This window comes from Bombina bombina, chromosome 2, assembly GCF_027579735.1.
Source record: "Bombina bombina isolate aBomBom1 chromosome 2, aBomBom1.pri, whole genome shotgun sequence".
Taxonomy (NCBI): domain Eukaryota; kingdom Metazoa; phylum Chordata; class Amphibia; order Anura; family Bombinatoridae; genus Bombina; species Bombina bombina.
This window is the reverse complement of record NC_069500.1, coordinates 679,672,573-679,685,009: the sequence shown is the minus strand read 5'-3', so window position 1 is coordinate 679,685,009 and position 12,437 is coordinate 679,672,573. Positions and strand designations below refer to the sequence as shown.

The following is a 12,437-nucleotide window of genomic DNA, read 5'->3' as shown; positions in this document are numbered from 1 at the left end:
GTTTTGCCACATTTACCAGCTTCCAATTTGCATACTAGTGCATTTCAAATTCATTAACCACATGTTTGCATTATGTTTGTGTTCTGCTAAATGTTTCCCTGCTCAATGATACAACTTACTATTAGAAAAGAGGTAACTTTTAAAAACAATGCATTTTTTTAAAACACAATATGTTGTAATAGAATCGGAAATACACTGCTGTGCATTTAGAATTCAACTTGTATAGACTAACAGCATAATTAACTATGGGGAAAGCAGATAAACTCACAAAACATGAATTAAAGGGACCTGAAACCAAATCTTTTTCTTTGATTCAGATAGAGAATACAATTTTAAAAAAAAAAGTTTCCACTTTCACGTTCTATTATCAAATTTGTTTTGTTCTTTTGTTATTCTTTGTTGATAGGAAACTAGTGCTACTAATATAGTACTCTTGCAAATGTATAACATTGTTGCAAACTGCTGCCATATAATGCTGCAGACTATGTGCACACTCCTGAGCTTAACTTAACTGCTTTTCAACAAAGGTAACAAGAAAATGAGAGAAAATTTGATAATTCAAGCAAAATAAAAGTTTATTTAAAATGGTATGCTCTATCTGAATCATGGAAGAAAAAGTCTGGGTTTTATGTTCCTTAATAGAGCAAGCTAATTCAGGATGATCTCCAAATCACAAACCATAAAACAAGAAACTTTCTGAGCCCTGCTGGCTTATCCAATTCAATAGTTAAAGGGACATGATGGCCAACATTTTCCTTTATGATCCAGATAGAGAAAACATTTTAAACAACTTTTTAATTTACTTCTATTATCAAATTTGCTTCATTTTCTTGTATCCTTTGTTAAAATAACAGCAATGCACTACTGGGAGTTAGCTGAACACATTGGGTGCATATCATATGAGCAGCCACCAATCAGCAGCTAGCTCCGAGTAGTGTGTTGCTGCTTCCTGAGCCTACATAAGTATGCTTTTTAACAAAGGATACCTAGTGAACAAAGCAAATATGATAGTAAAACTAAAAAGGAAAATTGTTTACAATTGCATTATCTATCTGAAGAAAGAAAACCTTACATCGAGCAGTTGTCTTCCACATGAGGAGAACAAGAAGCACATAAAAGTTTTATTATCTTTATTCAGTAAACTAAGCCTGGCAAACAGTGGCAAACCTAATTATTTAGCGGAGCTCATCTCAAACTATTCACATCCAGAGAGGGTGCTAAATTACCTGAATCCTGTTTTCTGTGACAAAAAATGAACTAAACTTACATTAATACAGACACAAAAATGAATAGAATTTAACTTGTAACCTGTTTAAGTGATGTGGCATTTTTAGAAGGTGTGAGAAAAAAGCGCTAGTGGAAAAAAACACACCTAAACTATGCAATACTTGCTAAATAATATGTAATGTTGGAGAAAGGAGAAGTAAAGGAACAATAAAAAATGATGGCACTATGCATACAGAAAGAGAAGGCGGCGAACAACAGCTCAGTAGCTTGTTCCCTGGCAAGGTTACCGGCCAGGAGCAGACTCTTTTAGCCTTTTTTTTTTACAGAGGGGTACTTTCCTGATCCCGCCTAGTAGGAAGTCAGTCCAGCCCCCGAAATATCAGCAAGCCCCCATCTTAATACAGTTTGTGGTTACTCCCTTCATCCGCTGCTTATAAAACCTGCCAGTGCTTAACCCTTTACAAGCAGAGATACAGAAAGAGAACCGGAGGATACACCAGATGCAGCTCTCTGCATCTGGTGGTCTCCTCAAAATAAACAATATTGTTCTAGGAGGCAGAGTTTTTAAATATAACCTTTGAGTAATTCAAGCTTTAATAGCGCTTAGTGAGCTAGTGCTCTGACATATACAAGAAAATGGTTCCCATCTGAACAAGGAGCAGGGCAACCCCTTCTGTGGGTTTTGTCAGTGAGGTGCAGCTATATCCCTTGCAAGCACATTGAGCAAGGAGTCCACGTTTGGTTTCCTCCATCACCCTTAGGGAGACTTTCCCAGGATCATAATACATATCCATACAGCAAAAGAAGCGCTACCAGGAACAGCTCAGTAGCTTGTTCTATGGCAAGTTACCACCTAGGAGCAGCCCCTTTTAGCCCAGTTGTGCTTTTCCCAGAGAACTTTCCTGAAGTATATTAGTCTGATCCTGCCAAGGAAGGTCCACCCCCGAAATATACTTCAAGAAACTTCTTCTCTGTGTAAAGCATTATTAAGAGGAATTGCCTGGTATTTCTGGGCTAGACTGACCTTAATAGGCAGGATCAGACTGATATACTGCAGGAAAGTGCTTCTCTTTGAAAGCATTATTTTGGTTAAAAGAAGCTGCACCCAGGTGGTAAATCTCTATTGAACAAGCCAACAAGTTATTGACCTGGTGTTTGTTCCTGAGGGTGCACTTCTCTTTCTGTATGTATTTAGTCTACCTAGAGGGAAAAGGGGAACCAAACAAAGACTCCCTGCCCAGTGTGCTTAGAGGAATATGGCTGCACCTGACTGAGAAGACCCAATAAATGTTAAAACTATCATCTAGGGTTGCCATGTTCCTTGCTCAGAGATGGATTGCCTGGTATTTCTGGGCTGGAATGATCTTATTAGGTGGGATCAGACTGACATACTTCAGGAAAGTTCTCTGTGAAAAGCATTGTTGAGATAAAAGAAGCTGCACCCAGTTGTTAAATCTGCATAGAACAAGCTAACACTTTATTGAGCTGGTGTCCATTTCTTAGAGTGCACTTCTCTTTCTGTAGGTATAAAAATGATGCATAACTCACACATAACCACCACACCATTATTAGTGCTTTAGTTGAGCAAGAATCTCTATACTAGGCACCTGTTTGTGTTTTTTCTAGTTATACCTATTCCTTGTGTATTTTCTTTAACTATATATAAAACAAACCTTTCCATTCTGGACATCAAATTAAGTATTTGATCCATTCAAGCAGAATTTCTTAGCCCCTTTTAACAAGAAACCTGTTGAATATTTATTTTATGATTCTACTATTATACTTGCCTCTTCATCAGAGTAGTTGTAGGCAGATGCCATTGCTCCCCACATCTTGCTAGCTACATTAGCTGCCTGCTTCATACCAGACTTCAGAACATCAATTTTGGGTCCTGTCAAAAGATGGTCAAATTTTAGACCTGGTAAAGAGTTGACCACTGAACCCAAAGAGCCATGCTGGGTTGAGCGGACAAGAGCAGTGAGTGAGAGTGACCGCTCCTTCTGGTTCCGAAGATGATGCTTAGGACTGTTAGTGAATGTCTTGGACCTGGAGAAAGTGGCATTTTTTTGGTTCTCATTCTGTACATTTGCTGGAGGCACTGTTTCTGCAGGAAGACTGGACCTCCTCTCTGAACCCCCTTGGCTGGGGTTTTCAGTTACAGTGGCTGAATCCTTCCCTGCAAGCTCCATGCTGGATGATTTCATGCCTAGGGGACTTTTCAAGTTCATATAGCTTTCAATCTCATCTGCCAGGTTACGTGCCACAACAGGAGAAATCATCTTTTCTTCAGAAGGAGACTGTTCTTTCTCCACAGTTTCTGAAACCAGGAGAGACAATGGATCAAGGCCTTTCTCAACCCCTTCCCTTTCTACTGCCTTTGTGAGACTGTGTACGCTATTTCTCTTGTTTAGCTCATCTTTAGTTTTTGGAGTAGCTCCAACAACACTTCCATCTGTTACTGGACCCTGTGTGAACTCTGCAATTTCCACTGTGCTTTCTTCATTCACAGTACTTAAAGGATCAAAGGCTTCTAGCAACTTTTGCCCAGATACTTGTAGACCAGGCTCTGTTGAAGCCTCCTTTGGATAGTTTGGGGTCTCAGATGTCTGTCCATCCATGGTATCAAAACTGAAGGCTTTGTTGCCCTGTGAAGGTGGAGGTGGTGTCTTAGAGAGAGCAGCTGTCAGGATTTTGACATCTGCTCCCATTTTCATAGCAATCTCATTAGATGTCAAGTCAAGACTGCCTTTCTTAAGCAGCATACTAGCCCGGCTTTCTGCACTAAAACTGCAACTCCTCTCTGAAAAAACTTTCTGTCTTTTCTGTGCCCTCTCGGTAGATTTTTTCTGATTGTCGCTGGAAAAGACAGCATCATCTACAGAATCCAGCATGGGGGTTAATGGTCCCGTCCCAGTTCCTGCAACCAAAACCAAGGCATAATGTTTTTCCACAACACATGAATAATATACTCAGAAAGTATAACTGTTTATATGCACAAATAAAGCTTTATATTACAAATTATTTGAGAAAAAAATTACAAAAACAAGATGATTCTGAACGACACTACAAAACATATATTAGATACAATGACTGTTTAAATCTTACTATGAGTTTTTGTACAACAATGCATATGCAAGACAAGAGTGGCTACAATTAAGTTTTTTTATCCACATGATTGATGAATACATTTTGGATATACTAATAATGAAAGAAAAATATATACACAATACTTTCCATACTATATGTGACACGGTACAGACTTAGAAATGCAGATATATATCTTCTTTTATTTTGCCTTCTACAACTTCATTAAAGGGACATGAAGCCCAAACAATTTCTTTCATGATTCAGATGGAGCATACTACTTTAAACAACTTTTTAATTTACTTCTATTATAACATTTGCTTTATTCTCGTCGTATCCTTTGTTGAATGGCAGCAATGCACCATTAAGAACTAGATGAACACATCAAATCAGCCAATAACAAGGGGCATATATGTGCAGCCACCAATCAACAGCTAGCTCCCAGTATACCCGTTGCTGCTCCTGAGCCTACCTAGGTATGTACAAAGGATACCAAGAGCACAAAGCAAATTCGATTAAACTGGTGCAAGTACTTGGTATCGGTACCGATACTAGTATCGGTGCAACCCTAATACATTGTAAGACACGTGCACACTCCTGAGGTACCTAGATTTACTCTTCAGCAAAGGATATCAAGAGAACAAAGCTAATTTGTCAAAAGAAGTATATTGGGAAGTTGTTTAAAATTGTAAGCTCCATCTCAAAGATAAAAAAATATATATACATATGCTGAACATTTCCTCAAATTTTAGAACAGTAATTTTTTTTTAATTGAAATTACAATAGACAAGTAGTACAGCATAAACAAAGTAAAAAAACAGAATTTATGCTTACCTGATAAATTACTTTCTCTTGCGGTGTATCCAGTCCACGGATTCATCCTTACTTGTGGGATATTCTCATTCCCTACAGGAAGTGGCAAAGAGAGCACACAGCAGAGCTGTCCATATAGCTCCCCCTCTGGCTCCGCCCCGCAGTCATTCGACCGACGGTTAGGAGAAAAAGGAGAAACCATAGGGTGCAGTGGTGACTGTAGTTTAAACAAGAAATTTTAACCTGACTCAATCGCCAGGGCGGGCCGTGGACTGGATACACCGCAAGAGAAAGTAATTTATCAGGTAAGCATAAATTCTGTTTTCTCTTGCAAGGTGTATCCAGTCCATGGATTCATCCTTACTTGTGGGATACCAATACCAAAGCTTTAGGACACGGAAGAAGGGAGGGAACAAGACAGGTAACCTAAATGGAAGGCACCACTGCTTGCAAAACCTTTCTCCCAAAAATAGCCTTCGAAGAAGCAAAAGTATCGAATTTGTAAAATTTGGCAAAAGTATGCAGTGAAGACCAAGTCGCTGCCTTACAAATCTGTTCAACAGAAGCCTCATTCTTGAAAGCCCAAGTGGAAGCCACAGCTCTGGTGGAATGAGCTGTAATTCGTTCAGGAGGCTGCTGCCCAGCAGTCTCATAAGCCAATCGGATGATGCTTTTCAACCAGAAGGAATGAGAGGTAGCAGTCGCTTTCTGACCTCTCCTCTTACCGGAATAGACAACAAACAAAGATGATGTTTGTCTGAAATCCTTAGTTGCTTGTAAATAGAATTTAAAAGCACGAACCACATCAAGATTGTGTAAAAGCCGTTCCTTCTTAGAAGCTGGATTAGGACACAGGGAAGGAACAATGATTTCCTGGTTAATGTTCCTATTAGAAACAACTTTAGGAAGAAAACCAGGTTTGGTACGCAAAACTACCTTATCTGCATGGAACACCAGATAGGGTGAATTACACTGCAAAGCAGACAATTCTGAAACTCTTCGAGCAGAAGATATAGCTACCAAAAACAAAACTTTCCAAGATAATAACTTAATATCTATGGAATGTAAAAGTTCAAACGGAACCCCTTGAAGAACTGAAATAACTAAATTTAGACTCCATGGAGGAGCCACAGGTCTATAGACAGGCTTGATTCTGATTAAAGCCTGTGCAAATGCTTGAACATCTGGTACTTCTGCCAGACGCTTGTGTAAAAGGATAGACAGAGCGGATATCTGTCCCTTTAAGGAACTAGCTGACAAACCTTCTCCAATCCTTCTTGGAGAAAAGACAATATCCTTGGAATCCTAATCTTACTCCACGAGTAACCCATATCTTATGGTAAATTTTCCTGGTGAGAGGCTTTCTAGCTTGGATCAGAGTATCTATGACTGATTCAGAGAACCCACGCTTGGATAGAATTAAGCGTTCAATCTCCAAGCAGTCAGCTGCAGTGAAACTAGATTTGGATGCTTGAATGGACCCTGTATTAGAAGATCCTGCCTCGTTGGCAGTGTCCATGGTGGGACAGATGACATGTCCACTAGGTCTGCATACCAAGTCCTGCGTGGCCACGCAGGTGCTATCAGAATTACCGAGGCCTTCTCCTGTTTGATTCTGGCTACCAGCCGAGGGAGAAGGGGAAACGGTGGAAAGACATAAGCTAGACTGAAGGACCAAGGCGCTACTAGAGCATCTATCAATGCCGCCTTGGGGTCCCTGGACCTGGATCCGTAAAGAGGAAGTTTGGTGTTCTGACGGGACGCCATCAGATCCAACTCTGGAATGCCCCATAGCTGGGTCAGCTGAGCAAAAACCTCCGGGTGGAGTTCCCACTCCCCCGGGTGAAAAGTCTGACGACTTAGGAAATCCGCTTCCCAGTTGTCTACTCCTGGGATGTGAATTGCAGATAGATGGCAAGAGTGATCCTCCACCCACCTGATTATTTTTGTTACTTCCTTCATCGCTAAGGAACTCTTTGTTCCTCCCTGATGATTGATGTATGCTACAGTCGTGATGTTGTCCGACTGAAATCTGATGAATTTGGCCGCCACTAGCTGAGGCCATGCCTGGAGCATGTTGAATATCGCTCTCAGTTCCAAAATGTTTATCGGGAGAAGAGACTCTTCCCGAGACCAGCGGCCCTGAGCTTTCAGGGAGCCCCAGACCGCGCCCTAGCCTAACAGACTGGCGTCGGTCGTTACAATGATCCACTCCGGTCTGCGGAAGCACATTCTCTGAGACAGGTGATCCTGAGACAACCACCAGAGAAGAGAATCTCTGGTTTTCTGGTCCAGTTGGATTTGAGGAGACAAATCTGCATAATCCACATTCCACTGTTTGAGTATGCACAATTGCAGTGGCCTGAGATGAATTCGAGCAAAAGGGACCACGTCCATTGCTGCTACCATTAATCCGATTACCTCCATGCACTGAGCTACAGATGGCTGAGGAATGGAATGAAGAGCTCCGCAAGTATTTAAAAGCTTTAACCTTCTGACCTCCGTCAGAAATATTTTCATTTCTACCGAGTCTATTAATGTTCCCAGGAAGGGAACCCTTGTGAGCGGGGACAGAGAACTTTTTTCGGTGTTCACCTTCCACTTGTGAGACCTTAGAAAGACCAGAACAATCTCCGTATGAGCCTTGGCTCTGGGAAAAGACGACGCCTGTATTAAGATGTCGTCCAGATAAGGTGCTACTGCAATGCCCCACGGTCTTAGTACCGCTAGAAGCGACCCTAGCACTTTTGTGAAAATTCTGGGAGCGGTGGTCAACCCGAAGGGAAGGGCCACGAACTGGTAATGCTTGTCCAGAAAGGCGAACCTTAGGAACTGATGGTGATCTTTGTGGATAGGAATATGAAGGTATGCATCCTTTAGATCCACGGTAGTCATATATTGACCTTCCTGGATCATCGGTAAGATTGTCCGAATGGTCTCCATTTTGAATGATGGAACTCTGAGGAATTTGTTTTGAATTTTTAGATCCAGGATTGGCCTGAAAGTTCCTTCCTTTTTTTGAACCACAAACAGGTTTGAGTAAAAACCCAGTCCTTGTTCTGTAATTGGAACTGGATATATCACTCCCATCTTGAGTAGATCTTCCACACAGCGTAAGAACGCCTCTTTCTTTGTCTGGTCTGTAGACAGACGATAAATGTGGAACCTTCCCCTTGGAGGAGAGTCCTTGAATTCTAGAAGATATCCCTGAGCAACGATCTCTAATGCCCAGGGATTGGGAACATCTCTTGCCCAAGCCTGAGCAAAGAGAGAGAGTCTGCCCCCTACCAGATCCGGTCCCAGATCGGGGGCTACCCCTTCATACTGTCTTAGTAGCAGCCGCAGGCTTTTTGGCCTGTTTACCCTTGTTCCAGCCCTGCAAAGGTTTCCAGGTTGCCTTGGGCTGTGAAGCTTTACCCTCTTGCTTTGCAGTTGCAGAGGTTGAAGCAGGACCGCTCCTGTAGTTGCGAAAGGAACGAAAATTAGCCTTGTTTTTAGCCTTAAAAGGCCTATCTTGCGGGAGGGCATGGCCCTTTCCCCCAGTGATATCCGAAATAATCTCTTTCAACTCAGGCCCGAAAAGGGTCTTTCCCTTGAAAGGAATATTTAGTAATTTTGTTTTGGACGACACGTCGGCCGACCATGACTTGAGCCAAAGCGCTCTGCGCGCCATGATGGCAAAACCAGAATTTTTCGCCGCTAACTTAGCTAATTGCAAAGCGGCATCTGTGATAAAAGAATTAGCCAGTTTTAGAGCATTAATTCTATCCATGACTTCGTCATATGAAGTCTCCCTCTGGAGCGACTCCTCCAGTGCCTCAAACCAAAAAGCCGCTGCAGTAGTTACAGGAATAATGCAGGCAATAGGTTGGAGAACAAAACCTTGTTGAACAAATATTTTCTTTAGTAAACCTTCTAATTTTTTATCCATAGGATCTTTGAAAGCACAACTGTCTTCAATTGGTATGGTTGTGCGCTTGGCTAGTGTTGAAACTGCCCCCTCTACCTTAGGGACCGTCTGCCACGCGTCCCGCCTGGGATCAGTTATTGGGAACATTTTCTTAAAGATATGGGGGGGAACAAAAGGTACACCTGGTCTCTCCCACTCCCTAGCAACAATATCCGCCACCCTCTTAGGGATCGGAAACGCATCAGTGTATACAGGGACTTCTAGATATTTGTCCATTTTACACAATTTCTCTGGGACCACCATAGGGTCACAATCATCCAGAGTTGATAAGACCTCCCTAAGCAGTAAGCGGAGGTGTTCGAATTTAAATTTAAATGCTAGTGAATCGGATTCTGCCCGCTGAGAAACTTTTCCTGAGTCAGAAATTTCTCCCTCAGACATTACATCCCTCGCCCCTACTTCAGAGTGTTGTGAGGGTACATCAGATAAACCTCCCAAAGCTTCCGACTGCTCCTCATCTGTTCTCAAAACAGAGCTATCACGCTTTTTAGGGAAAACTGGAAGTTTGGATAGAAAGGCCGCAAGGGAATTATCCATGACTGCCGCCAGTTGTTGCAATGTTATAGGTGCCAATGCACTAGAGATACTAGGTATCGCTTGAGCGGGCGTAACTGGTGATGACACATGGGGAGAGGAAGGCGGACTATCCTCATTACCTTCAGTCAAAGAATCATCTAGGGCTATATTTTTAAGTGACACAATATGATCTTTAAAGTGTATAGACACATTAGTGCACTTGGGACACATTTTGAGTGGGGGTTCCACCATGGCTTCTGAACACATAGAGCAAGGCTTTTCCTTAGTGTCAGACATGTTTAACAGATTAGTATTATACACAAGCAGGCTTGGAAAAACACTTTATCAAGTAAAAAATACAATTTGCAATAAATGGTACTGTGCCTTTAAGAAATAAAAGCGTACACAATTTTACAAAACGGTGAAAAATGAACCAAATCTCTTGAAATTTTTACAGTATGTGCCTAATGCTTCGATATGATTGCACAGCAAGTTTCAGCCTGATTAACCCTTTAATGCCCAAACCGGAGCCGCCTAAAGCAAACAACCGGTTAATAAAATACAGCACCTTGCCACAGCAGCCTGCTGTGGCCCTACCTTCCCTTAAGGATTGGATTTGAGAAAATCAAGCCTCCTGAAGTCCTCAAGCAGTCTCTGGACCCATGTGAAGCAGCATGCAAGGAAATCTGTCAGAATAAACTGCGCAACTGAGGCGCAAAATTAGGCCCCTCCCACTCCACTCCGGAGCTGTGGGGCCTTCAGAACCCGATTTAGGTGACTAAAAATAATGCCATGTGGAATAAAACCCCAAATAAACACACCAAAAGTGCTTTAAAAGTGTCAATAAAGAGTATTTGTTAAATAAAATAATCGATTGCCCTGCAAAAGTGATAACCAGTCTATTGAGCCCTCTCAAAAAAAGCCTCTAGTTCTATACTAAGTCTCAGAACATGGCTTACCCTTCCCACATGGGGAATCTTGTCAGTCTTCTAGCATTATCTTGTCTTGACTAGAAAAAAAGATGACTGAAACATATCTCAAAGCAGTTAAGCCTGCAAACTGTTCCCCCCAACTGAAGTTTTCTGGTACTCCTCAGTCCTGTGTGGGAACAGCAATGGATTTTAGTTACAACATGCTAAAATCATTTTCCTCTCAGCAGAATTCTTCATCACATTTCTGCCAGAGAGTAAATAGCACAAACCGGTACTATTTAAAAATAACAAACTTTTGATTGAAGATATAAAACTATAAATCTAACCAACATTCACTTTACCCTCCCGTGGAGATGCCCTATCTGTTAGAGCGGCAAAGAGAATGACTGGGGGGCGGAGCCAGAGGGGGAGCTATATGGACAGCTCTGCTGTGTGCTCTCTTTGCCACTTCCTGTAGGGAATGAGAATATCCCACAAGTAAGGATGAATCTGTGGACTGTATACACCTTGCAAGAGAAAAAATGGCATGGTGGAACAGTTTAAGTAAATAGGGTATAGCAGTTACAGAAAGTAAGATTGTAAGGGAAGATACAAGCCATTTACATGCCATACAGTCAAGTATACACATAACAACCATATTAAGAACCATAAAGACCACACTCTTAGCAATGTATTATATATATCATATGATAAACACACTAAATGCAGAAATTTATAAACAGACAGTATATTTTATATAAAAGGAACTAATATCACTGGTACACTTCTAAGGAGCAAGACCCACAAGGAAAGGTGATGTCCCTTGTATGTCCCAACATACGAACATGCAGAAAAGGAAGCAGAAAATACAAGCAGTGGAAAAAAGAGAAGTGTGTGTTCATCTTATTAAAAAGGTGTTAAGATCTCCAACAGTTCAGCATGTTCCCGTTTTGCATTTAAATTACAACTACATTTCTCTAGAGAGAGAGTATAACATTCCAAATTTAGCCATTTTGTCACTGAAGGAAATTCCAATATTTAGGAATCAATTTCTTAGCACAATTTAACATTAATTTGAATAAATATTGTCTATATAGGTAGTTATATTGGACTATTCAATACTAAAGTCAAAGGGGACTTATCTATAGTGGTGTTGAGAACTTGCGGTTAGGAGTGAGGTACCACCTAGTAAGGATTTTAACATTTGTTCTGACTGCAAACATTGATAGGGAGACTATTGAAATGGAGATGAAAATTTGCAGCCACTAGTCTTTGTGTGAGGTAGCCAAATCCATTTCCCATTTACTTGCATAACTGGGAATAGATGTGCAAAAAGGAGAGGACATGATAATCTTTTATTCATGGAAATGCTTTCAAAGAGTGTAAGATTTCTAGTAAAATTACTAGAATTAGGTTGCAAAATGTCAAAGCTGAAAATGAGAGCCAATTTTGGAAAGGGAATCCAATGCCACGTTTTAAGTCACTGGATGATTTGAGGGAACCATTGCTTAATACTAATGTAACCGGAAGAATAGAGACTTCATGATTAATTATACCTTTTTGGGGGTCATAGAATAGAGATTGAATACTATTTGCCAATAAATAGGTTTATGAAGAAGGGAAAGTGTACAAATCTGGTGCAAAAAAGTTAACTATTATGGTCATTTTAGTAAATGGGTTTAAAAGAGCATGGAAATAGCAAACATTGACCACCAAGGCAAGCATTATTCATATTACATTCTTCTATGGTGTCCCATAGCTTAGGATTTGTTTTGTGATGCCATTGGACAATATGAGCCATACGGTTTGATAAATAATAAGCCCAAATGTTGGTGACTCCCAACCGCCCCTCTATCTTTTGGTCACAATCTGGTATGTTGATTGATCTGAGGTCATATGGGTCCCATATTTTTTCC

The 12,437-nt window shown here is 41.0% G+C and overlaps 1 protein-coding gene across 1 annotated transcript in view; it reads right to left on the bottom strand.

The window, feature by feature from the left end:
- Positions 1 to 12,437, bottom strand: part of DENND4C (DENN domain containing 4C) — a 474,079-nt gene that overhangs the window by 126,653 nt on the left and 334,989 nt on the right. Inside the window, 1 exon segment of the mRNA XM_053702651.1 lies at positions 3,015 to 4,144. Coding sequence (XP_053558626.1) covers positions 3,015 to 4,144 — 1,130 coding nt within the window.